The following is a 27,822-nucleotide window of genomic DNA, read 5'->3' as shown; positions in this document are numbered from 1 at the left end:
AAAGCAGTTTCTTTTCTTTTCATGTATCATTATATTCTTTTAGGATTGAAGCATGCATGGAAAATAGATTTTTGCTTAGAAACACATGATAGTTAAATAATCTATTAAATTTAATTTCTTTTTTTAAAAGAGCTGTTACCCTTGTAAGCTTATAAAAATCGACATACATCATTCCAAATAATAGATTTGTTATTATTTGTGTAGAAGCAAGTTAGGGAAAGAATAAGAGTTTAATTATTGATTGTAAAATGCAATAAGAATGTAGTACTTTGTTGAAATATGGACAAAATAACTAAAAATAACTTTGTGTTTTTATATAGAGCTAAAATATTTTGCAAAAGAACTACGTTTTAAGGAGAACTTGCACCAGAATAATTAGCGCGAACATTTTCCATGTAAGTTTTGCTCTTGAAAACGATAAATACATTCGATAGAAAAATTTTTTTTCATCTTAGTTTCTGTTTATAATTGGGATACTAAGAGTTACATGTCTTGTAATACAAATTAGAAATTTGTAGCGTGATAAAGATTGAAAAACATATGGTGTAGGTTGTTAATAGAGGAGTGTGCGCAAAGATTGACTTGAAAAATTGTCACAAGTAAATGTGTTGGAACCTAATTCTCTGTTAGTCTTAAGGTAAAAAAAAGTAAAAGTAAATGTTGTAAATTATAAACTTATCAGATGAAAACAGTTATAATTTTACTATTTTTCATTGACATATGTTATATGAATACCACACGTATATTATATTATCGTTTATGTGTATTTCATATACTTCACTAAAATAAGGCATTCTGTAAAAGTGATTATATTATAAAATAAAATAGCGGTTGATTCATATTTATATGTTTATATATTAACTATACCAAATCGCGTTCTTTATTATTAATTTACCAGGTAATAGCTGAGAGATAGATATGATCAGAGACAAAAAGATAAAGTGATTTGCTATAATAAGACACGAGGGTTAGCGAAAAATTTATGGTTGCATAGTTTGGATATGTTGAAGAGTGATTGTGATGAAAAGAAAGGTACGTGGGCCAAACAGGGCCGAATGAGTCTGCGTTGGCCGTTCTCTGGACATGGTTGTTGATTCTGTGCTTTAGTATTAAAGCATTGAGAGAAGTAGCAGCCGTAGCATTGAGGCCAGCCAGCAGCAGCAGCAGAAAGAGTAACAGCAAGCAGTAGTGAGTAGAGTAGAGTAGTAGTAGCGTAGCAGACTGTGCGGAGTGAGTGTGCCGTGCCGGTCGTCAGTATTCGTTGGTTGTTCAGACTTCAGACTTCAGTCGGCCACCAGCCGTGCAACGTGACGCTTCTTGGTGATGCCGTCGATGCCGGCTTGAAGCAAGAGGCACTCGAGGCAACTGCCGTTGCTTCTCAATTTAGTACGGTCCAATAGAAAACGTCGTTTGACGTTTAACGTGAGAAACCTGTTGAGGAGTCTGCGCGAGTAAAGCGCGCATTGGGTATGTCAGCTTTGAAACTGCACGTGCGTGTTTGAAAATTGGAAGATTTACAAAAGTGCTGGTTCCGGGTAAAGGTGCTGGTGCTGGTGTGTTGTGGTGGAAAAGGTGTGGATGCTTATTGAGTTGGTGTTCGAGTAGCGTTCCCGCCATTGAAATCGTCGACAGACCCAGCGGAATGTGGCACGAGGTGAGTTAGCAGCCCGCCCGGTTTCGCTTACCGAGGCCAGGGACGAAAATCCCCGAACGGGCCCTTTTCCTTCTTCGTACGTTGCAAACTTTTTCGCAGAAATATAGTTGTATCGTCTCTTTTATATAATCTTCAACAAATACTTATAGTCCTCAATGTCTACTAAGCTCGACAACATATCATTCGCAGTACAGAATTAATTATACTCCTCTTATTCTTTTCTGTTGTATCTTCGCAATGCTACTCTAAATAAATCTGTAATTGGCGAAACATGTATTTATAAAAAGCTGTAGTGTTAAAGAGTAATTTATTTAATCCTTCTGGCTTATTTTGTAAAAAGCGTCTTAAATTTAATCTTGGGGAGAAACTACAAGTGTTTAACTGGCAAAGAGTCTACTCGTTCCTTGATTATTTTTCCTCTATTGGGTGTTGCTGTTTCAAGATTTTAAATAAGATAAATGATTGGAATGAAGAAGCTTACGAAAATTTCTAATGATGGATGGAATAGGTAGTTTTGGAGTTACGGGTAGTTTATGGAGGAAATAAAACGGTTTCTTCTTACCGGTTGGATGTACGATCGATAAATACGTTAGGCACCAACGACACACCAACAAGAAAAGAGACCGTTAAAAGAAGTCATCACGTGTGAAAGCATGCTGACTACGCTCAACGGTTATAAACATGAAGATGTATGAATCGTGCGTAAAATAGCGAGTAATATGGACTCCTCGTGTTACGCGCAACTCTTAACAATACAAAATTCCTTCTATTTTGTAAATACTATATGCGTCATCCAAGTTCGCTCTTAAATTTTTCGAAGGAAGCTACCAGCTAACAATAGTAAAACATTTCTTTCAACTATACAAGCAAGTACGAGGCTTTGCTGGAACAAATTTATTCGCAGCTGTAGCCATAAATAACGAGGACATATACCATATACTATATAAGAAGATTCCATTTTCTTACATCATCCTTATAAAGTATATTTTTTGGCGCGCGTTATACATGCAGCTTAAATTTTACAAGAATAATCTGCATTTAAGATAAAAACGAAATTACATAGAATTCAGGCAACTCTCCAAAACAATTGCAGATTTCATTGGAAATTTTAGAACGACAATCGAAGGAATGTGATTATTATGGATAGGAATTAGATTCTTGTTTAATCGAAGAACGAGGATTCGTCACCCATGAATTTTTGGAGCTTACGTCGTCCCTGAGAGCGGCGGAGAACAGAGGTGGCCTCGGGATTCGCGTACGCAAGATATTTTGTACCCGTTACTCCCTCGAACCGTCTCGAACGCATTCCATCTCACGCTACTGGGATTGACCAAGGATTAATTCATCTTTTGACGTAAGAGCATCTTGAATCACAAATCTCTCCCAATTAACTCCATTTGACTTTCTCGATCAACGCACAGTGTTTCCTTGAACTTTTGCATTTTCAGTCAGACCTGTAATGATTTTTCGGATGTTATCACAATGACGAGGGCCTCCGGAAACAAATCCAGCTATATATGCATGCGAGTCATTTGGAATTCAAATAAATAAATCCAGGAGAAATCTTCGCTCCTACGAAAGATGATTTTTAGATGAACGTTGGAATATGTGATTCATTAGGCATACTACAATACCTTGCACACGACGAAGGAATGTGATACATATCGCCTTTCGGTTTCAAAACCACTGTTAGGTCCTTCCACCACGAGCAATAAGCTTTCTCAGTGCGCTATGAAATCCAGTAGTCGGGACTTTTTCGCAATCTACCTTGAGATCTTGTCTCGCGTGATTCATAGCTGGACCTGCTGAAATAGTTCTCAATTCGAGGAATGAATTATGGTGGACGCTGAACGATGCCGAATGAGAAATTCTGCACTTGTAATTATTAATGAAAATTCGATTAAAAAAAAATCAATGTTCTATGTAAGATACAATTTAGAATAAATAATAGACACAATTAACCTGTTTTTTTCTATCACTAGCTTAGATAGGGCAAGAGTCGGTTAGGCTGGTTTTCGGACTCTTCGAAATTTGAATAAAAGTTTATAGTGCTTCTTCTTTTCTCTATCATTTGATAATTATAGTTTGCTTTGGTACTTATTGCGGATGGGTGAGATTCGTTGTCAATCGTAGGCAGAGTCCTGTCGATGGAGGTATATGAAGGTTGAGCGCTGTAGCTGAGGCACTCCTTGGTTCTGGCTCAAGGTCGGATTCTTAAGAGGCTAAAGCACACCAACGGGTTTACATCGTCGGGTAAGGGAACAACTCGCCGCGACGTCAAGCTGCCAAGTATTGAAAACATCGAGAAATGAATACGTGACATCGAACAAGATCATACTTACTGTGCGCTTGATGCAGATTGGTCCAATCATCGGCCAAAATAGAAAACCAAACGATATAATTTACGAATGAATTCGGAGAACGTTTGAAGCACGTTTGTTTTGAAACGAATTCCACGTAGCCCTTCAACGCCATACCTCGAGACAATAATCAACACGAAGCTCAGATGCAGCGATGCCAGAATAGGCGCTTAGCAGCCAAAACACAATCACTTATCTCGTACATGTGTACTTTTAGTACGTGCGTGTATTCTTTCTACTCGGCTTCTTAGTTGCAAAAGCGACAATTTTGGCATCACTGCTTAGATGAACGCAGATTTTTAGGTTTGCCACTTTTCTTTTATTCATGTTGATCGAGATGGCGCTTGGGGATGGCGGGAAGCGGGAATAAGTCCACGCGCACTTGAGACGACCGGACGCTGAGGCTCAGAATGTTTACTTTTTGCAGATATATTCTATGAGTAATATGAGATACGTACAGTTCTTAGTGGGATGTTCATTTCATGTTGTAGAGTCGATCTGACCACTGAAACCGTGCTGCTTCGATGACGTATCCTAACCTAACCTCAACCAGTAGTTTCGCCTTACGTAGGCTCGCAGTGTCTTTCGTTTCATAGCGATTCGAAATCATTCATCGAACTACCTGGGATAACATGGTTTCCAAATGCACCGATGAAAGAAGTAGCGATAATCAAGAGTCGTTAAACATTATGGATAATGAGTGAAACTTGTTTGTGACTGTAAAGGGGGAGATGAGAGGGGGGAATGAGAAAAAGAAGAAAGAAAAGAGCCAGCTGCACTGAACTGTACGGTGAGACGGCTACGGAATGAAATTTATACGTTATGCCGAACACGCGGCTCGGAGTTCAAGTTCTTCCGAGACACTTGACTTTTTATGTATTTTAACATTTTTAAAGACTGCCGTTCGACCCGGTGCCAAGGAACTTGCAATTAGCCGTAAGGGACTAATCGTCGCGTTCGATGCTATGTCGTAATTTTCCAAGTTGCCACGATTCTCGGTATTCGTCCTATCCGAGCTAGAATTCCTCTTCTCCTTACTCCCTGTCTCTCTTCTATGAAAAAGTAAAAATGGAATATTTTGCGAGTAGTTCTATGGGGAGGAGGAAGGTTGAAAAGAAAATCGTAAATATTCTGGCGACGTTAATCCAGTAGTGGAAGATTAATAAAAGAAGGCGAGTAGTGAATAAAAGTGGATCGGGGGCGGTGATTACGAGCGGCCACGTTTGATGTGGATCTTCGGTATGTTACCGCGCGACTCATGATGAATTTGAAAAATATTACTTAAGTGTGTGGTGAAGAAGAGAGTATAGGGGGGGGGGGGCTGTATAGTGACATTCTCTCTCTCTCTCTCTCTCTCTGTAAGTGATTAAAGGTAACTTGTGGATTTGTGATAGTTTTTCTCGCTGCGTAGAGCGACGAAAAAGGAAACATAGAAGGCGCACGGAACGCGAACTGGGAACGAGGATGGAAGAGAGGTTATAAGCTGAGAAAAAAAGAGAGAGAAAGAGGAAAGGGAAGCCCCGGGTTTGTCGTCCATTCAGCAAGCAGGCAGGCACCTGCCAGGTTAAATTCAGCCTGGTCCAGGCTGAACTTGGATTGGTGGTAGTGCGTATAGATTGCTCGGGGTTGGTGCAAGCAAGGACGGACTGATGAGGAACGATGGGACTGGATGAGAGTGGGGAGGGGGGAGCAGGAGGAAGGGGGGGGGGGAGAAAAAAAGTGAAAGAGAAAAAGGATGAAGAGAAAGACGTCGAGGCGCCCCGTAGATACATCTCTCTTACATCATGTGCTCTCGCCATCGTTTCTAACCTAACCGTAGCGAGCAAATGAAAGGTAAAAATAGAGATATCACGCAGATTGCAGCATTGTCTCTTTCTCTCTCTCTCTTAATTTTTTCCCACTGAGTCTTTCCTCTTCCTTTGGCTGACCTTAACTCATCTCTCCCTCCATCTCCCCCTGTTCCTTCAATGTATATATACGTATCTCTCCCTATCCTTCGTTTCCCGCGCTTCTTCGTCCCCCCTCCATCTTTCATCCCTTTTCCCGCGTCTCGTTCTTTCCAGTGGCTCCCTCTTGCTCTTCCAATTCCTCCTTCTTCAGCGTGCACTCGGTCATTCCATCCTGCTCGCTCGTGCTGAATTCTCTCTCCCTCCTCGTTTCATCCTTCGAGGCACACCAACCAACTGTACCTTGCAACTGTTATCTAGGCAACGACCTTGTCTCCTCTCTCTCTCTCCGATTTTCTTCTGCTCATCTCAATGTTCTCTCGCGAAAGTTCGCGCCGCGCGGTACACTCTCCGCGTGTACGGGTACGGGCCACGGGGGGCTTAAGTTCATCGGTCTGCTCGGAAAATCATTGACCTTGCAGTGTATCTAGTCGCTAGATTCCCCCTACGCGCTCGTGGAACAGCGTCCGTTATATTAGCCAGAAACGGAAATGGGTGGATCGCGTCTGAGAGAGATCCTGGGGATAGTGATCGAACTCCTAGTACCCCACCCCCCCCTCTCCCCTCTCTCTCTCTCTATCTCCAGATAGAATGTACTATACTCAGAAACTGGCTTTTTCAATCCAAGCATCTCCGTCAGATCGCGGAGTTTAATTGGCCAGAACTTTCAAAACTCCATCTAATCCTAATGAAAGGATTTTATGCTATGGCGAAGAGGAGAAAAAACCTCGCGTCTAATTGCAGCAATTACTTAACGGAAGGAAAAAGTTTAACTATGTTAATTGGTGCAATAAATGTCTCGGTTACATGGCAAATAGAAATACATCTGGCTGAAGAGATCGATGCGGAAAAATCGCTTAAATTATTGCTTGTTTGGTGTTATCGGACAGCTCGATCTCAGTCTGGATGGGAGTAACGGGATTGATTTTTTAGTCGGTCACAAGTGGAAGAAGAGGTCTATATCCATCGGACGCATTTGCAGTAGCGAGGTATAATACATCTTTCCCGAGAATGGCTGAGCATTGTATATATATATATATATATATATATATATATGTATATACACATATATATACTTGAAACTCGAGATGCAACGCGTTGTCCAACGCATAAGCACGGGATCCATGGATCGTCGACTAACACCTTTCAGCTTCCAGATAGCGAAATTTATCTTTAGCTATGCATTTCTTCGCTGGCATAGGCATCTCAAATATTGGCACAAGCGAGAAAATCGAATGGCTGTTCGCCTATCTTATCGACCCTCCATTGCAACACGCATGCTTCTCTCGATTGCGACACTCGAGGTAAATTAGAAGATGCGAGAGAGAATGGTACCTGAAAAAACTCTTGTTTCGCTCGCCCAACACACTGCTTTATTGTCCGAGTTCCGGATGAAGATAAAGATTCCCGGAGATATCGTTACACTTGGGTTCTTCAAATATTCAAACAGTTTGCGAGGAAAGTATACGGTGCATGTAACGAGTGCTGAAACAAGTACAAAGTATTTATATGAATTTTATACAACTAAAAGTATATATATATATATATGTGTTTCAGAGAAAAGCAAGAATAAATTTGTACATGAATTTGGAGAGAGTAAATATTTAACGTTGATTACAAGAAGAAGGATCTGGTTTTGGAAAATTTGGGTAAAAACTGGAGGAACTATCTTGTTGGATCTACAGCTGCTCGCGCATGTCTGACACGCAAACACACGCACGCGTGGCTTTGTGTATAGTCTCGTAACCGAGTGTAAAGCGACAGGTGAGGGGAATCGTTGCACTCGTAATTCGTTGCTACACAACGACACGATTTACTATGCAGTGTAAGTATATAGGATCGCATCGATCGTTGGATATATACGTATATATATATGTAGGAGTCCGATGATCCGCTTCCATAGCCGGAAGCGAAGCACCTTCGAATGATCGATAGTAGGATTAAAGGCCGTTGTACGTTCTTACACGTCGAATAGTGATGTAAAGAGAAGCCTCTTTGGTGTACCCAGTGAAACAGTAGTCAGCCACGATCTAGATGTGACTCAACAGCCGAATCGTTACAATAACCTATTTTCGTTTAATTTTTCTGGAGCAATACGAAATTATTTGGAATATCGACAAATATTTCTCCAGGTTCGAAGAATGTTCTGGAAATGATCGATAATGATGGAAAGGAAAATCTTTGATGTACTTAATGAAACAGCAGCCAGTCATGATATAGCTGTGACTCAACAACCGAATCGTTACAGTAACCTATTTTCATTTAATTTCTCTGGAACGATAAAAAAATTATTTCAAATCTCGACAAATATTTCTCTACGTTCGAAGAATGTCCTGAAAATGATCGATAGTGAGTTTAAAGGCCGTTGATCGATATAAAGAAAAGGCTTTGATCTACCCAGTGGAACAGCAGCCAATCACGATCTCGGTAACTCAACAATCGAATCGTTACAATAACCTATTTCCATTTAATTTCTTTGGAACGATAAAAAAATTATTTCGAATCTCGGACTACGAAATATTTTTCCACGCTCGAAGAATGTCTTGCGAAATTAGAGTTGCGTATAGCTCTCGCATTGCTATACAGATAATCGGGTAATCTCGTTGATGTAGCAACGCGAGCGAGCAGTGTCATTGACTTTTAACGATGTTTTTTTCTCAGATCAGTCGTTTCTTTCGCTTGGATACGCTCTGGGTGCTTCGGGCGTTCCCGTATATACGTGTAATATACCTGGAACGTCCCCTGTTGCTTCGCGCTTCATCCTTAACGACATATCGCTCGGCCTAACGCGTTTTCCAGGAAATTGGCGTATCATTAATGCAACTTTGACGGTTCTTTCATGTTTACCGCCATAAAACATGTATATCCCCCCCCCCCCTCGATCCAGACTTTCACCATTCAACAATGATTCTTGCATTCATCGCCAAGTGTATTCTATGATTTACGATGCATCCTCTTGATTGTCCCTGCGCTGCACAGCGATTGAAATGCACTTGGAGAACGACGAATGGAGAAACTTTAGTTTTCCGGGAGACCGGCGACCGCCGGTGGATCATAGACCCGGGACTCGAAACGTACAATTTATGTCTCTGCGTGTATAATTAAATCTTCTATTCTCTTAGAAGAATCTCTCAGGATGGAAAGGGTCGCTTTGTTTCTCGAATGTCGATGGAATGAGAAATGTGACACATTTTTAAGGCGATTCTGTATATACCTCACACGATGCTGCGTTTGGAGTTCCCACCGAAGAGGGAAACGGGAAAATGTTGATTGCATTCCGAAAGTTGAGGGCTGGACCGCAGGGTCAAGCATCAAAGCTGAAATACTGGCTACGATTGTTCGTGTTGGACGCACCGAGGGATCCTATTGGTATCGAGTTATGGCGGTAGACCGACTAGTTTTTACGTTGGAGAAATAAAAGAAAGGAAATGTGTGTAGAGAGGGAGAGGAGGAGGAAGAGGGGAGAGGGTGAGTCTGGGGGCGGCGAAGTTATAAAATCGGATAAACTAGCGCGTATAGGACTTCACTCGGTGCTGAGGAAACCTTGCGATGCATATAAGCCCTATAATAATTCCACTAACGGTCCTTATGTTGGAATACAACGACTTTCGATAATTTGACGTGTATTCGTTTCCCTATTGGGAATCCTGTGGGTTTCCAATGTGTATTTTTATCAAATAGGTACTAAATAAATATTTTATATTATATATATATATATAAAGACGTGAGAATATATAACATTATATGTGTCGTGTCTCGGCAACGGATGCGTCACGTACGTGAGTGCCCGGCTGAAGATTCATTTGGAAAAGGCTGCTGATCAAAAGGAAATCCAATACGAGAGCATTCATGCGTGTGCACACGTTGCTCTTAATCTACAAGACGTACCATGACCAAACAGTGAAAAAGAGTACAGAATAAAGCATGAATGCTGTAAAGGCTGTCTGGTTTAAGGGCGCAAACTTGAAAAATCTGAATAGAGGAGGAATTTAATAAAAAAATTGTTTTTCAATCTTTTGGTATTATTTTTTTATCAAAAAGTTACTAAAACAAAGTTTCTTAAATTCTAGATATTTTATTAGTGACGTTTTTGTATAGTTGTATAACAGTGTAAAATTAGTAGATCTGTTAACCAAGGAAAAAATGGTAATTACTTGAATATACTTTTGTTATATAATAAAGACTAAATTTGAAAATTGTATTAAAGCTTCTTTTGAAAATAATCTTCTATTTATTTTTTCTGATTGAAAATTTAAAATGAACGTATATATGCTCAATTAAAAAAAAATTAAATTCTTAACAAAAAATTGTGGAACTTTTGTTTCATGAAACAAAAGAAATAATCTTGTTGAACTCTGCAAACATTTTCTGATACTGTGAGATTTCAAAAAGAACTCATTTTTTGTCTCATAAAATAGAGTTGCAAAAGAGTTCTTCTTGCTAGATGAGTGTATTTATAGCTTTTTCGCAAAAACCATGCATCAACGTCAATCTCATTGCAATCACGAATAATAAACGTTCTACGTTTCAAACTATATACAAATCGTCTATTAATACTCGTACCGGTCGACCCACCTTCCTCTCCGAACACTCTCGTAAGCTTCCGTGCTTGCTGACTAGAGCATTTCTATAATAACCAGCTTATCAATCCATTTTAAACAAGATACCTTTATAATCGGCTTCCCCAAACAAACTCTATTCAACTCTACACTCGTACGAGTATTATTTCTATATAGTAATCCAGCGAGAAAACGAATCGAAGAAAAGAATGTGATCTTGGATCTCGATCCTCCTTGGCCAGAGGCGTCCTTAACTCCGATAGAGAGGACCGTTCTGTTACGAAATGCGTTGACGCCTCCGGAGAAAAAAGATTGCCAGTGGAAAGCTGCCTAGTCAAGGTATAAATGTGCTCAAAATTAATTTAAACACCGAGAAATCCGATCCACCGAGTTATCCTATATAACACGTACAATGTATAATCATACCAAATTATCCTTTCACTTTTCACGCTTATTCCACCGTAGAAACACACGAAGACTAATCTGGAGTTGCCCGAAAAAATTTCTGTCCCAACGTAAACCTAATTGATGGCTGAAGATGCGATTCGAATTCTGCACGCATTGCTAAAACGATGAGATTTCAAATTGCGCGAGTATAATGTATGTACGACAAACGTGTACATTGTAATAAGCATCTTTAACAGCGAGAAATACACGCTGCATCACGTTACCATCCGTAAATCGTGACACAACATCGTTTACCTCACAATACGAAACAGGAAGCGTCCATCACGCACCAGTGTAAAATGCGTATCACGCGCACGCGTAGACTGGTATTTACGCGTGATTTTTATCCCACTAGACGCGTTTACGCGCGAGTGGTACCCACGAGCATCCGGAATGGACCGGAAACTGCTTCTATGAGTCAGGCTCGATTTATCGACGAGTCAATCGGGATAATCGAGATCGATACGGAAAAAGGAAACAAACGTCCAATTTATTCCGTGAATTGACTTGGAATAGCATACAATTTTTGTCTTTCTAGCGAAAAAAACGTAAACAGTGTCGACTCGCAGAAGCTGGATGTTTGGAACGCGAGCGAAACCAGTTCCTACGAGCCGATTCTGGTCTTGCTCTCTATTGACAACAAAGACACAGCACGCGAGAATCTCTCCTCGTAGGTGTGAATTGCTCTCTTGCCTTCTTTGTGTATATACAGAGTTGCCAGAAACGGGTAATTTCTTCTCCCCTCTATGACTCACGTTCTCTCTGTAACGCAGGGAATTACCCGTTTCTGCCAACTCTGTTTGTATATCCCACGTGATTCGTAAGACTGGCAACTGGGGTTAGGTTTTATGTAGCGCGTGAAAAATCTTGACTGATCAGCTTGCTCGCGAAGGCACAGCTAAGAAAACAGTTTACGAGTTAATCGCTCGAATCTATGTCCTATATTACGACTGGTTCTTTGAGATAGAAACACGATAAATAAGCGTGGATCTTGAAGTTATTTTCATTTTTACAATAGCTAGACTCTTGTGATCATTATTCATACATCTTTTGTTCTCTTTACGAATTTCGAACGACTAAACTCCTATTATCTCACGTATATAGAAATGTAAACAACAAGCTTTTAATAAGATGTATACTGCTAAGTGAGATTCCATCCGTTTGTTTACATCTTAGTTCTCTCACGTTTCTTTCCTCGAAAATTGCAATTTTACCCTTCAACTTTTTCCACGATAAATCTGTAACAAGATCAGTTTTATTAGTACAATAACCTCGTTATTCGGCATACAAATTATACTTTTGTTCCACTGAACGAGTATAATATTTTAATAAGCCATTCTTGCACGAATTATATATTTATCTCGAAGAATATAACTCGCTAATACTCGAGCAGAATTACGGACAATAAAAACATGGGTAGACAAAAATTGAGATATAGCTTTGAACAATGAAGTTTTCTTTTACTAAACGACGGCCAATGCGGTTTTAAGCTTCGATCTGTACCAGAGCAGCTTTGAAATCGAGCGTGACGAGAAATATCGTAAACGCCGGGCGTAACGGTATTGAAACGGAGGTATTACCGAAGGAATAGTCCGTCTGAAAATTGTTCGCGGTTAGAGGAAGTTAAACTTACCATAAAGAAGCAATAATTTATAAATACGTCTGATCTGATATGTTTTATGGGAAGAGATTTATAAAAGCGATTTTTAAAGATCGAGTATCGATCGTTGAGCTTCCACGTGGATGGCAGATGATGATATTGTTTTTTTTCTCTTATTATTGTGAAATAGGAGAAGAAATCTATTCGTCCGTACTTTGCAACGAGTATCTTTGCAAGGTTATGCTGGATAATAAAGGGATAGTCGATGAAGAGTACATTGTGAATATTTTTTCATCGTCTTCGTGTTGCACGGCATGGCATATAGATTGAATCTGCTTTTCGCATAATGTCTGGCAGTAGCGCGAGTTTGCGTGACTCACCAGTGGGCTTCGCTATGGGAGGAAATGAACGCACCAAATACAGATGTGACTATTTCCTACGAAGAGTGGCGGAGCGAAGGATCAGTCTCGACTGTAAACAAAACACACCCCGCTTCTCCCGGAGTTTATCAGAATATGTACTGCTTGTACTTAGAAGAGGAATTTTGAGAAAAACTATAATACAAAACTCGTTGCTATTTTGATCTCGATATATAAACTGCTTGGAAAATAGGTCACGAGTCAATCACATTCCGTCTTTTCCAATAATCCAACTACGACTGATTTAATGTTAGAGGAGAGGATGCGACTATAGAAAAGTTGAATAATGAAATTGAAACTATATATATGTATATGTATATAAGTAAAGTGGAACGTGGAGATAACTGGATCAATAATTTGTGCTCCGTCAATTTTTATCATTCGCCTCTGAAATAATATAGTTATTCCTGTCTAATCCAGACTGATTATACACCTTTTCTTTCTGTTTTAGAAATCCGAGGAATTATGCCAATTGAGGAATTTCAAGGAAGAAGAAGCAGCGATAAATCCACGTTGCAGCCGGCACAATTTCGAGATCCAAAGATCCAGGAGAGATCCATAAGCATGGCACATCCTTTCTGATTGAATTTCCCAAGAAAGTTTTCCACGAAAAACTCGGAGTTTCACTCGCTCGTCGGAAGAAGTCGACGCTCTCTGGCGAAGTGCGATAATCGATTCAGCGATTGAAATCTTCCGAGACGTCGGCTGGAAAGGACCGTAAATCGCGATCCTTTCTGAAAAAGTTGCACTTTGTAAATACTTTGCGTCGAGAGGAGCGTTGCTTCGGAGAATCGAAATACTCCGGGACCAAAGTGAGCGGTTGAAAGTGTTTGTGCAAGAAAGGATGTGTGGGTAAGGCAATCTTCGAACACTCGTTTCCCGCAATAAAAAGAAGAAATAAAAGAGAAGAAAGCGAGAGGATTAATTTCCAAAAGGATGCTTTCGGGCCAATTGAGTTGTTCTACGAAGAAACCATGATATCAACCTTTGGATACAGCGAGGAATATTTTCAAGGGTACCAGAGAGAAGACGAGTGTAGCAGCGAAGAAAGGAGCGAATAGATATGTAGGCTGGATGATGACTGTCGAGGTCGCCATGGTGGAGTTGCTATGCAGTAACTCGTTGAGCCCGGGCACGTAGACTCTCGTCGGCGTAGGTTTCCGTAGTCACTGCGAAACGCAGCACGTGACACACGCGAACATCGCTTGTAGAAACTCGAGGAACAAAGAGGTCTCTTAAATAAGGACGCGGAGGATATCGATATCCCTTAGCGACGAGGATCTAGCACGGTTTTGCTCGCCGAAGAAGAAGCAATTTCTTCAAGGTCACGGAGGTACGGAGGAGGAAGGAAAGAGTGTGAGGAACAAAAATAGTACAAACTCGTGGAAGGAGAGTGATTTTCATTGACACTGCGTGTCAGGCGCGAAGATCAGTTATTGAAACTCGAAAACGAAGAATCTCTTCGATAAAGACGCGGAGGATATCGATATCCCTTAACGACGAGGATCTAGCACGGTTTTGCTCGCCGTAGAAGAAGCAATTTCTTCAAGGTCACGGAGGTACGGAGGAGGAAGGAAAGAGCGTGGGGAATAAAAATAATACAAACTCGTAGAAGGAAAGTGGTTTTCATTGGCAGCGAGGAAGGCGGTGCCATGTAAGGCGACCAAGAGTTTAGAAGAAAGAAGAGTAAGAAAAGAAGCAACAGCAGCAGCAGCCTCGTGAAACCAGCGTCGAGTAATGCTGAAGCACATCCTATCGGGGCAACCGTCATCAGCGGGCTCCAGGCATCATCAGAACGAGTACCACCAGAGCAGCGTTGGTTCGTTGCACGCCCCGAGCCTTCATCATCACAACCACAATGTCCTGCATCAGGAACAGCAACACCACCACCACTACAACCCTTCGGGTCGACTGGTCGCTGGAGGCCGCGGTACCGGAAGTGACGTCTACGACTCGGTCATTCCTCCCTCGCAGCGCGCAACGGGCCAGGTTCTGGTTCACCCGACGACGGCGACTCCATCCTCGGTGCACAGACACCAGCTGAATCATTCTCAGCTCAGCGTGAACAATCTCTCCCAACGGTTGAACCACTCCCATGCCCTGAATCTCTCGACCCTCTCGACGTCGAAGCACTCGGTGAACAGCGTCAGTCCTGTGGTGGGTAACAACGCTTTGGGTACCAACAACAACATTGGGACCACCACTGGTAACAATGTATCGAGCAACGTGGGACATACCTTGGGGAACCAGGTGGCTTTGCACCAAGAGAGGCCGAAGGTCAATGGTGGTTTGGACATCTCCAGGCTGTCTCGGTTGCCCAGCCAGGCCACTCCGTCCCCGGCACCTGTTATTCACGCACCTGTCGCCGTTCAGGTACCGCCGGCACCACCGACCCAAGGAGCACCCACTGTGATCCCCCTGAACACCTCCTGGTCCTCCTCCATCTCGAGACATCGTTCCACGAGGGACCAGGAGGCTGGGGTCAGGGAGACCTTGACCAGTCTAGGACTGCTTTGCCTCGTCTCCTTGCTGCTGGCCCTTCTGTCGCTCATCTTCCTGCTGAAGATCTCACCGCTGACAGTCACGCCCAGCACTCTCATCAGCCCCGAAGAGTACACGATCGTTTACGACGTCACCTTGGCCCTCTGCGCCCTGGCGCTGTCGCTGAACCTGTGCTGCCTCCTTGTTTGCGCTATTCAGTTTCTCTTCACCGTCAAACTCGTCAAGACTTCGTACCAAGGACACCGGTAAATCACCTCTTTTACCCTTCTTTTCACCTAGAGACTAATCGCACCGTTCAAGGTCGTTCAAGGATCCTCGGTATAACCGAAAATTCCTGATCGCTTTGTACACTCTTCTCTCTCTCTCTCTCTCTTTCTCTACACGCAAAGAATTTGCTTTCCAAGTATCGAGCATCCATCTCATCATCCTATTGGCAGAGGGACGCAATTAGCCAGAATTTTTGAGCTTGTAACGTGATCCTCCTTAAAAAGCACATCGATCGAAAAACTGGCCGAATGATTTTGAGAAATAATATACTCTTGGATTCCTGCAGGCGCTTCCTCCGACGAATAAGAATCTGCGAAACACGGTAGTTTATATATTTATGCCATACAGCAGCGGCTTCTTATTTGTTTTTTGTAACGAACCAACGTGCTGGATGGTCGCACGCGTCCGAACCTGCTTGTTAGGAAGCAATACCTCATGAGCGATGAAGCAAATGGAAAGGCATATGGCGATCGGGACCGGTATTCTTGCTTGACACGCTGGAATCCAGTTCAATCATTTTTAAGATCTAATGGGGAGGGGGGGGGGGGGACTGCTGCGCCATCCTGCATCGGCGATTCATTAATGTTACAAAAATTAACAAAAAATTAACAAAAAATTCACTGGAACATTTTGCTCAAATCCAACGGTTTGTCATTTTTATCCCCATCAGGGCGTTTTCCACCTTGACTAGTCCTTCCCCCCTCCCCCTTTTACTGTACCACCTCGAGGGGTTTGGTCGGTATACAACCAAAGAGAAAAAAAGACAGAATCCTGGGAAATTTGCGTGCGGGTTGCACTTCCGTTCGCATGTTGATTCAATAAAAAGTATAACGAGTACGATATTATCCACGCACCAAGACTCTCGCGACAAATATACACCGTTTAATGTCAGAGTTTCGCGAGAAAATAAGCATACAATAGCGTCGCAGCTTCGTCCAACGCGCTTTGCAGCTATATATATATATATATATGTTTAAATATATATATACACAGTTGAAACAATCGTGCTGTCGCGTACCAACGTTTCTCCGTTAAAGAACGAAAATGCTACATTTAGACCTTCCAACGTTTCGCAAAGAGATGCATATCTCCAAGTATTTTTACGCTTTTTCCAGGCTGTAAAAGTGAAAACGTAAAAACTCGGATAACATCGCGCAACGATGGCCTTCGGCTTATTTGTGAATTGTGTGTACTCTGCAATCACGAAATAATAGCGGGCGTTTCGTAATCTGGCGGATTTGGAATCGAGCTAGCGTCTTATTCTTCGAGAGGTGTACGGAGGGTGAAAGAAAATGATCGGACATGCAAACGTCGCATTTTTCCATTCTACCTATCACTGTAGGCGTAGCCTCGGCTCACTTGGATAGACAGGTATGCCACACGGTAAAAGTAAAAGCGTCGAGTGCCCGTAGATAACGTTCGAATTTCTCTGCTCTCCTCTGTACGAACACCATCTTCGATAGGTGGGTGTAATAAGAGGATGAGGTACTCTGTGTGACTTGCATCGATTTTCCTACCGAGATTAGAGACAAAGAGACTCTGTTGATTTAAATGCATCGATTATTAATTTTTTAAGTTTTCGGTTTGTAAAGAATTAGATAATTCGATTTTTTTCAATTTTGCAAGATTTTGCTACCGATATTAGTAACAAAGAGACAGTTGATTAAAATACATCGATTATTAATTGCATAGAGCACCAAATGACTTATTAAGATTTTTTTAAGCGTCTTTTATTAAATTGGGGGCCTATAAGATGTCTATAAGAGAATTATTAGTCAAGTGTGCTGTATATACTCTCAGTTTTTGAAGAATTAGCTAATTCGACTTTTCTTCATTTTTCTATAGATTTTCCTCTCAGGATTTAAAAATAAAAAGACAAATACTATTTGTCGTATTAACAAACATGAATTATCCCTGCCTTATAAAATAAAAAAAGACGTTATTGGTTATAAAGCGCCTTGATCGTTAATTTTTCGCGAGAAAAATCGATATGCAGATTGACGGCATATTACTATATATATAAACTCTGGATCTTTAAAGAAGCAACTAATCCAATTTAACTTAATAATTTTCCTGCTGCCCTCTTCTCTCTTAATTGAGAAAATCACCGACGCAGCAGAATATGCTTTCCCACTCATCTATGCGTGGTTCATCTGTGCACGTGGTGTCCGTATCCCGTGCGATATATCAACGACTCCCGTGTATAATGTTTCTTCTCACGCCATGAAACTGAAAAATTCACGTCCCTCCTATGCGCGTGTGTGTGCGCGTGTGAGGCGTGCACGTATACGCGAGTAACAACGCACAACTGTTGCTTTTGGTGCCGTGCACGAAATACCCACCTTACAGTCGCGATTTAATCGAGTACTTTGCGAAGCGTGACTCCTTTTTTCATCCAAACGAGCGCTTTACTCTGCAACTATTCAATTCCAGGCCCACCTAACGGTAGACACGCGCAGTTCCACGTGGAATCATTTCTATTCTGCTGGAATCGAGTAAACAAATTTTAAGTATTAATGTTTTTTCACAAAATTTTTCTTCGTCGAGTTCCGATATTAATAAACTTTTTTTTTATCCAAAAATGAGTATTTCTTATCCTACAAAAATTTAAATTGAGACCTACCAGAGAACACGTGTTTTTGTTACATATTCTACGAAATTCGAATGTAAACATATTAAAGTAATCCCTATAAGAATATATTTTTTTTCGCAAAATTTTTCTTCATCGAAGTTCGATGCTGATAATTTCGGAAAATATGTCTACGATCTGTAGGACCGAAAGCGTGTCGGTGCATATTCCCTTGGATTCACGGTAAGCGAGCGCGGAAAGCTCGTTTCGCCGGGAGAAAAATGAAGAAATTCCAAGATAAACGTAGCTACAGTGCCGCGGAGAGTCTAATGACCGTCTTGAAAATAAAGAAAAATATTCGTGCCTGAGAGTACATAGAGAAAGAGAGAGAGAGAGAGAGAGAGAGAGAGAGAGAGAGAGAGAGAGAGAGGGAGAAGCGCGCATTTGGAATATTCAATCGAGCCGTGAATCGGGGGAAAAAATTCCTACAACTTGTACATCGCTGGTTCACGAAGGTCATTCTTGCGCCACGGGGTCAAAGTGCTTGACCAAACTCGTACGCTCGCGTCCTTGCTCGTGTTATCCAAGTTAATGGACGATAATAATTCTCCCATATGTATTATATATATATCAACGTTTCCCTCGATCGACTTTGAGTTTTCCACTTTAGAACCTCGCCTAAAACAGAATCTGGAAATAGGTTGCAGCAGCGGTCGTAAACTGAGCTCGGACGTTCTAGGTAAGAAAAAAATAAAACAAACATTCGTGGTTTAACTCGGTCGAAAGACTCTCGCGTGAAAATCAATATTGGATTCACTACTGGTTTTTCGAAGAGTTCGAACCAAATCATTTCATTCACAATAAACTATGAATTTTTCTTTAACTTGAACAATACACATGTATAGCATAGGCGAGAGTGCGGAAAGCGAATCGAATTCTTCGGCTTATCGGAACTCGGTCGATAACGGGTTATCGAGGCACTCGAAGTGCTTTAGGTACAGGAAAAAATGTAAAAGCGGGTAAATGGAGATTTCAGTTATGGCCACTGGACTGCGGGTCGAGATAAGTGAGTAGTATTTATAGGTCGTGGTTATCAAGAGATTAATTAGCACGCGTGCGTGTGGCAAAATGGCCCGAGGGGGCGCGGCGCGGCAGGTTCTTAGAAGCTCGGGGGGAATTCCAGAGCTTTGTTGGACGTTGCGAATTGGTTTTATAATGTGTCGCACATGTTAGGAAAGAGCGTTACGGTAATATAGAAGATTTTCGCCATTGTGGCACTCGTGGGCACCCCGGGGCATACCCTTACTCATTTCTTAGTGAATACCTTCTTCTTCGGAAGGGTACCGGACTCGCGAGAATCACCGGAAGACGCTTGTTCCTTCCGCTAAGTGCTGCCTCATTACGGACCCAAACCCGATAAAGCATCTTTAACCCCGAAGAGAGCGAACCTCGTCCCAAAAACAGATCTTTCCCCCAAATACACTTTCCTACCCAAAGCCACGCTTTCCATAATCCGCGAAGATCGCCAAAAACCTGGACCCTGAAGATTCCACTAAACTCTTCAAGAAGTGTCTTCCATCTTTATTTTTCCTCATCCAGCGTCCGGCCAGGTGTCGTAGTTGCCATAAATTAATTTTCCAGACTCAGCTGGGTCCGTTCACTATATACATATATACATACAAAATTAGAAAAGCTCGTTAAAATGGCGTAAGCGGTCGGTTGGGAAAGAAATGATCGGGGTAAATCGAGTGTGTAAATATATATGTAATATGGGAAATGGTTCGATATACTCTGGGAGTATTCGGTATGTGCGAGTTGCTTAGCAGGAACGCGGGTTCAATGACGCCTTAATGACGCTTTTGCAATGTCAGGTTCGCGGTGCTTGCGGAAACGTTATTTTGCGCTGCGGTAGAGGAGGGGGGAGGGGGGGGGGGAGTAAGTATGCGAGCGAACACGATTTATCTCGTATCGACGGAGACTGGCTGGCTTGCTCGCGTTCCGCAGCCGCTGGCCGCCGTTATATACGCGCGTCTGGTTTATGTCCAGACCAGAAGAGCCAGGTTTGCCTTTGCTCTCCGCGTTCGCTATTCGTTTACTCGAGTGCTCCTTGGCATTCCACCGCCTCGAATCTCTCCGGCGTCTGAAAGCTACTCCTCTCGGTCTCTCAAGGGCCTGATCGGTAGTACCGGGAATAAATTTGGCAGTCGAATTGTGTTTTCTCAGGAGCGGGGCCACTTTTAACCCCCCTCCTTGTGAAAGACACTCGAAAAACTCTTCTCTTTCTCTCTCTACACTCTTGACTTTTTTTTAGAACTCGAGGAAAAGCGCTTCGACGCCTCCTGATAAATCTCTGTATAAATAAACGCCAGGATAGATCCTGTCTAGGAGTAGCCGAAGGGCGTGAAAAATTTTATCACCTCGTTAATAAGATATACAATTTAAGCGACGATAACTTTGTCAGTCTCGCGTGATATCTGTGTCTTCTTGGGAAAAGATGTATACGTATAGATCGTAGTACTATATATACAGGGGCTTTTTGGTTGAATCGCTGTACTGGAGCAGTAAGTTAGAAGGAAAAAATATAAGTTTGTCTTGTGTCGAATAATTGCACCAGTTCGATAGGAAGGTATAAAAGAAGAAACCGACTGTGTTCGAGCAATGTTTTGATTCTAGCGAGTGCGAGTCGGGGCGTTCTCGGAACGTTCGGTCGACTCGAGCAGAAAAAAGTGGGATCTGTGTTGGTGCGTTGTAAGCGCGAGAAAGAGAGAGTGGCGCATTACAAAAACAGTTTACCGTGGACAAATATACGAGTACGCTTTTGCGCGAAAATGCACGTTTACTCGAATCGAGAGGGAAGAAGCTGAGGAAGAAAAAGTGTCGGTGAGGTGCGTTGATTGGTCACGCAGTCTCGGTCTCGTAAAGTGCACAATGCATTTAGAATCCTCGGATCCCAAGTGCGCTGAAAGAACAGGTGCGACTCGTCCAGTCGTAACGGTTATCGCCCTTCACAAAGATCCCAGGGCGAGCCTTAATTTCGTCCAGACGTCTCCAGGTGCTTTCTGGGGGAACATGGAAATTCTCCAGGCAGTATATATATGTATATACCTCGTTGGAAACTCTGTGCCATTTTCATCCTCCACTTCCAGAAGGATGCGATTGCCAACACCTGTTGGAGAGGATTTCCTTTGCTATATATATGTATACATATACATATACAGGCTCCGTCACTGGAAACGTCCCATATATATATATATAGATACAAGTAGACGCGTTTCTCTGTAAATCTATAAATCAAAATTTTGCTTAACATATTTTTGAATGCAAATAGAAAAATATTTCCAAAATTTCTTGCGAAAATTTTTAATGTTTATTATGCTTAAAGAACCTTGCAATTTTTTACATTTATATATATTATGGGACGGTTTAACCGGCGAACTGTTCTAAGAAAAATATTTTTTATTGTGTACATAATCCACCTTGAAATCCTCAATGTATACAAACACTCAAGTGCGCAATATACGTCACGTGATGCAATCAACGAGAAACCAGCGATAAAACTATGCAAACCTACCGAGTGTCTCGCATATAACAAACTGTCGTTTCTCATTGATCCATCAATTATTTTTCTATCGCGAGGAAAGATTAGGAGGCGAGTGCCTCGGTCCATTAAAAACACAGGCGTACAACGTCTGTTCAAACTGTTGTGAAGCGGATCGAGGCAGGAAGCCATCGGCTCGCTGACAGATGGCTGCCACTGGATTGTCCAACTCAATCTCTTTGTTCCTTCGGTCCCTTGCTGGAAATCAAAATGTTATTTAATTTTCTATATATAGAACGCTTTACACACACTTGCGTTGGTTCGTCTCGCGAGCGTGCATCATCGCAAACCCCGTCATCTATTTCGGTATCGGATGTAGAGTTACGGACGTTGCGCTCATTGGGTTAGAATTTTGTCCCTCGAAAACGAGTTCCATGGTCCAATTTTAATATCGAATATAATGGGATATGTTGAAGAATTTCCTCCTTTTCTCTTCGTCATCTTTAAGAATCATCTAGGGGGATGAAAAATTCGCAGTGTGACGAGAACAAAATTTGCATCGATTGGAATACGAGTCTCATCATCGAGTATACGCGTTTATTTGAGCAAGATAAATCCTTGTCAGTCATAATGTCCGGACGGACGTTTAAAACCTCTTGTTTAATTTATTATACCTGCCCACCTACGATTCGAGCGATAAGTCAATGCGCTTGTCAGTTTCCGCCAGCGATCCATTGGACGTCGAGTTTCATAACGGTGCAAAAATAACCGATTCGTCATTTTTCTGCATTCTATAATAAATTTGAGGGGAGAAATGGGTCGTTTCGATCGGTAAATCACGCCGGGATTTCGTCGACTTTGCGCATGTTGCATCAGCGATGGCAGCGATATTGTAGCACGACTATGGCGGAAATTAGCGGATGTACGGTTTGCGTAGGTTTTCCAAGGATTCGCAAGCGCGGCTTCTGACCGGAAGAAATGCCGCATGAGCACGGCTTCGCTCGCTTCGGTTCTGCTGGTCACAATTCCTCGTCCGCGACGGACCGTGTAAACTAAAGGGACTAGACGGCCAATAGGATTGATTGGAATATTCATGCGTATTCGATATATCGAGAAATCGTCTCTTTTGCGAATACCGGTCTCTGGTGGAGGAACCTTGATCCGTTAGGAGCAAACTGTTGGGGATAAAAAGGATAAAAGGACTGGTTGGAGTATCGATATATGTACATAAATGTTAGATGTCGAAGAATCGTTTCTTTTGAGAATAACAGTTCTTTCGTGGATGGACTCTGATTCTTTGATTCGCGACCAATCGTGTAAATTGAAGGAATTAAATCGTGTAAACAAAAGGAATTAGCCGAAAGGATGAGATGGACTGTCGATAATACGGAGTAGATATCGAGGAATCATTTCTATCGTGGTGAACAGTTTTTTTTCGCATGCACTCTGATTTCTTGAACCGCTACGAATCGTGTAAACAAAAGGAATTAGCCGAAAGGATGAGATGGACTGTCGATAATACGGAGTAGATATCGAGGAATCATTTCTATCGTGGTGAACAGTTTTTTTTCGCATGCACTCTGATTTCTTGAACCGCTACGAATCGTGTAAACAAAAGTAAGTAAATAGCCAATAGGACGAGAGCTGTACTATCGATGATATGGGATAGATGTCGAGGAATCTTCTCTTTTTTGTGGAGAACAGTTCTTCCTTGGATGAACTCGAGATTTCCTGATTTGCGACCAATTATATAAATTAAAAGAATTAAATCATATAAAGAGAAGGAACTAAATAGCCAATGGGACAAGATGGAATATCAATGATACGTAATAGACTCGAGGAATCATCTCTTCCGTGAAGAACAGTTCTTCAGTGGATGAATTCTGATTTCTTGAACCGCGACGAATCGTGTAAACAAAAGTAACTAAATTACCAATAGGACGAGCTAGACTATCAATGATACATAACAAACATGGAGGAATCATCTCTTTGGTGCATGGATAACAGTTCCTCGTGGGCGAACAATACGCCCCCCATTTCGTATGCAACGGTATTTACACCTGAACGATGCATGTCGCAGGAAGCCGACTTCCCTTTTTACTGCAAAAAAGCGCGTGGGACTCGAGCCTTTTATCCACCACTCTATTCATAACTAACTACGTACTCACAAAGCCGGAAATTTTTGCAATTTTCTGCCAATTTTCTTTGCCCTTTTGCGAGTCGTCACCGAGGAACTTGCCGAAATACATATGAGTAAATTGAGCAGATTCTGAAATTTCTTAAGAACATATTTTTATTCGAATTAAAAAGTTCAATCTACCGAGTTGTCTTTGACCCAGTGAGAACTCTTTTTTTTATTTTGCAATTCTTTGCCAATTTCCCCACCCTTAGTGTGTTCTCCAAACTTATTAATACACATGAGAAAATCGAGTAGATTCTAAAATTTCTTAAGAACATATTTTTATTCAGACTAAGAAATTTCAATCTACTGAGTTGTCTTTGACCCAGCGAGAACTCTTTTATTTGTTTTGCAATTCTTTGCCAATTTCCCCACCCTTAGTTTGTTCTTCAAACTGGTTAATACACACGAGAAAATCGAGTAGATTCTAAAATTTCTTAAGAGCATATTTTTTTAGTCAGACTAAGACATTGAATCTACCGAATTCTCTTTGACCCAGTGAGAGCTGCAATTGAAGAGATTGGTAGGTTGAAAAGATGCCAAATGCAGAGGGAACGCTCTGGCCCCGTGGCAATGAAACTACTTACTCGCGCTTCGTAGGTTTTTTTCCTGACTGAAAGATTGGTCGGTCAGCGACCCTTCGTCGCTAACGCTATATTCGTACACAATTAATCACACCTCGAGATATAAATATCGTCCGTGTGCATACGCGGTTGTCTAGCTTAGACCACTCTTGGCTTATTTTCTCTAGTCCTAACATATTCCCCTAATCTTCTACTCCTCAAGAAAGGCACAGATCTCCCTTTTTTCTCCTTAAATTAGTACAGTCGAAGCATTTAAAGTGCCTACACTCTAAAGTTCGTCGCGAAATAAAAGACGGATTTTTATTGCTGCACTTAATCATTTTCAATTCGTTTTCCAATTTCTCAAGCTTCGATATATATGTCAAAAGTGCAAGCATTTTTTTCTCCCTAAATTAGTACAGTCGGAGCATTTAAAATGCGTGCACTCTAAAGTTTGTCGCGAAATAAAAGCCGGATTTTTATTGCTGCACTCAATCATTTTTCTCAATTCGTTTTCCAATTTCTCAAGCTTCGATATGTAGGTCAGAATCGCGAGCGTTGGACACATTAGTATAAATGCAGCGCTTATGCATCTAGAAAAACTTGTTACGATCGTTAAACCAATAAAGTACCCGTTGACCCGAAAAACTTTTCCGTCATTTGACCTATCGATTTTTTCCCTCTCTCCTTAAACAATATCAACACGTTTGACAATTAATTTGCCAATATACATTTACTCCTCGTTAATTTGTATCATCCATCAATTCTTTTATACGCAATTACGTTTTATATCTTACAGTCTCTCCCGTCTAGCTGCACGCAACGTTTATCCAATGACGTCATCGACTATTATTTAACGCGGGTAGAACACACTATAATTACACCGATAAGAAGCTGTCACTTTCTTGGTATTGATCGTGCAACGAAAATTATGATCACTACGTGCACAGGGTTGGTACAGTTGCGAAACGATTATCATAGAGAAAGAAATGGTAATTTCTATAATTGAAAAATTAAAAAGATTCGTAAACAAGAAGAAAGCTATTGGAATAATAATTGTGCAGGATACGTGATAAGAAAAGTATAGTGCCTGTAATTATTGTATACATAGGTATAAATAACTGTGGAATTTCTGGGGCACCGTTACTACACTTTTGAAACGCTTATCATAGAAAAAAATACTGATAATTTCTTTTATTGAAAAAATTAGTAAACGAGAAGATGGACATAGAGCACCAAATGACTAAAAGATTTCTTTTAGACGTCTTTTAGTCATTTGGGTGACTAAATGAAATCTGCAAGAGAACTTTTAGTCAAGTGTACTGTATGGGTAGTTATTTAAAACACTGTGCGCAGTGAACGATAATAATAGTAACATCCATAATAAACGTATAAAAAGATATAAACTACTGAGGAATTTCGGGGGTACAGTAAGCAAGAAAAATTGAAGGTCGTCTTCCTGTTCAGCCATTCAACGACGTAGAAGCTTTTCTCGTCGATTAATCCGTCGACTGGACTGCAGTCCGATATACAGAAGCATTTATGTACCATTTGTCACTGGAATGTCGCACGATGGTTCCATTCGTTGAAAAGCAGTCTTCGTTCATGTATTCCTCGGACTCACGTGTTTCGTTAAGCAGGAAGACCATCTTCCGTAGCGTTTGTAAAACGCTCATTCATATCAACGAAATGCTTGTATACGAGACAGGAGACGCAAACAAAACGGTCCGTCGTCATTCAGAAGAGGTCAAATCAGGTCACCTATACAAACACACCCTATACACTTATATACAGCTGTATATAACATTTACAAGCCGTGTTAACGTTTTATTATCGAACACGCTCGTTCTTCGCGTCCTCGTGGCTTTGAAAGACGAATCAATATAAGAAAAGCTTTCGCCACGTTAAATGATGCATCGAGTGGCTAAATATTTTCGCCTGAAGCTTCCAGCGAACGAGGGCATTCGTAGCTAAATTATCATCGGTGGACGATTGTTTTCTTCGGATATGCAATTTGTATGCACGTCGAATGTAGCAGCAACGTCAGGTATTATACGTACAGATATTACGGTACCCCGAGCACTGCTACCATTGGTGGCGAGTCACGCCATCCCAAGTAACAGGGATTAAAAGGAAGTTATATATATATATATATATATATCGAGCGTCCGGCTGAACCAGGAAAAGAGTAGCAGAGTTTCCGACGGAGGACCATGAGCAGTGGAGTTTTGGACCGTTTTCTTCTTCCTCTTCTTCTTCTTCTTCTTCATGGCGAACGCACGCAGCTTCGTCGTGTCTTTGCTGTCTTAGCAAAAAGCTGCGGAACTTATGCATTTACGCGTTGGTTTTAAACGAGCTTCATCTATAACAGCCCAAGAAGAAATTCCCACGATGCCATTGCTACCGCCTTTAAGGGTCGGCAACCTCTTTGGATAGACGAGTGCGTTATGTGGTTGCCACGATTAAACCCTGGAACGATCGCTCCTTCCAAGTCACGGCATAAATCCCAATTATTTTCAATTGCCACGCGAATGTCTCTTGGACTCTTTGGAGACGATTAATCAGTGCCGGGCATTTTATGAAGTCGACTGTCGCTGATCTAATCGGAAAAATTAAGAGAACCGTTTCTGCGCTCTTATCAAAATCGTATTACGTTTAAGAGAATTGCGTTCGAGGCTTTATTTACGACGAGCCCGTGAAGCGATTATAAGGAGGAATGTCTGCTTCTTTCTGATGCTTCACTAAAATCCATTTGACGCTTTTCCGATTAGCTGCGCCACAGCAACACCTATACCCACTACTTTTATCATCCAGTCGTAAATCTATTCGACACTTTCAACTTCCGACCAGTGTTTCGAGAGGCCCAGCGACTCTGCCTTCTTCTCAGGTTTATAATTGGAAAGACTAAAGATAATCCTCTGTTTATTGTACTCGCAATATTACTACATCATCTGATTCAACGAGCGGTGTTAGGCTTATCGCTGTCCATTCGACGTACGAGGGACCCGAAACTTGTTGAAACCGTTTGATAATTCATTTTGGAGATTAAAAATGATTTTTTTATTATAACACTTGCTAAATGTTTCTTTGAATCATAATGTCCTGCGAGCAGGGCCTGTGTGTATACATATCTTGACACTGCATCGGCCAAAACGTGTTCTTTTATAGTCCAATTATCACTAACTCGTGAGACTTTGCCTTTATTCGATTTTTCTTTAT

At 41.5% G+C, this 27,822-nt stretch overlaps 1 protein-coding gene and 1 long non-coding RNA gene across 6 annotated transcripts in view; one reads left to right on the top strand and one right to left on the bottom strand.

The window, feature by feature from the left end:
* Positions 1–946: 946 nt before the first annotated feature.
* The window catches only part of LOC136783842 (uncharacterized), a 30,996-nt gene continuing 4,120 nt past the window's right edge, over positions 947–27,822 (top strand). The window contains exons 1-2 of one of the 2 annotated variants that reach the window (XM_066744156.1): positions 947–1,654; positions 13,437–15,732. In XM_066744156.1, the coding sequence (XP_066600253.1) occupies positions 14,723–15,732 (1,010 nt within the window). In that variant the 5' untranslated portion in view covers positions 947–1,654; positions 13,437–14,722. Of the gene's footprint in view, positions 1,655–5,321; positions 5,848–13,436; positions 15,733–27,822 lie in introns of those variants that run through there. The other variant, XM_066744157.1, reaches the window with a different exon arrangement.
* LOC136783844 (uncharacterized) lies at positions 1,648–9,331 on the bottom strand. Of its 4 annotated transcripts, XR_010824330.1 has the most exons (5): positions 9,175–9,331; positions 7,296–7,445; positions 3,617–3,936; positions 3,289–3,524; positions 1,648–3,226 (listed from the first exon to the last, which is right to left on the bottom strand). It is a non-coding gene; the product is annotated as an uncharacterized lncRNA (long non-coding RNA). The 4 variants fall into 4 exon arrangements; XR_010824328.1 differs by having other exon boundaries at positions 3,289–3,936; XR_010824329.1 differs by lacking the exons at positions 7,296–7,445; positions 9,175–9,331 and adding an exon at positions 3,997–5,311 and having other exon boundaries at positions 3,289–3,936.

This window comes from Prorops nasuta, unplaced genomic scaffold, assembly GCF_024137725.1.
Source record: "Prorops nasuta isolate Cenicafe-Biocafe unplaced genomic scaffold, Cenicafe_Pnas_1.2 PNAS00038, whole genome shotgun sequence".
In the NCBI taxonomy this organism is placed as follows: domain Eukaryota; kingdom Metazoa; phylum Arthropoda; class Insecta; order Hymenoptera; family Bethylidae; genus Prorops; species Prorops nasuta.
Note: the sequence above shows the minus strand (reverse complement) of the source record. Positions and strands in the feature narration are given on the sequence as shown.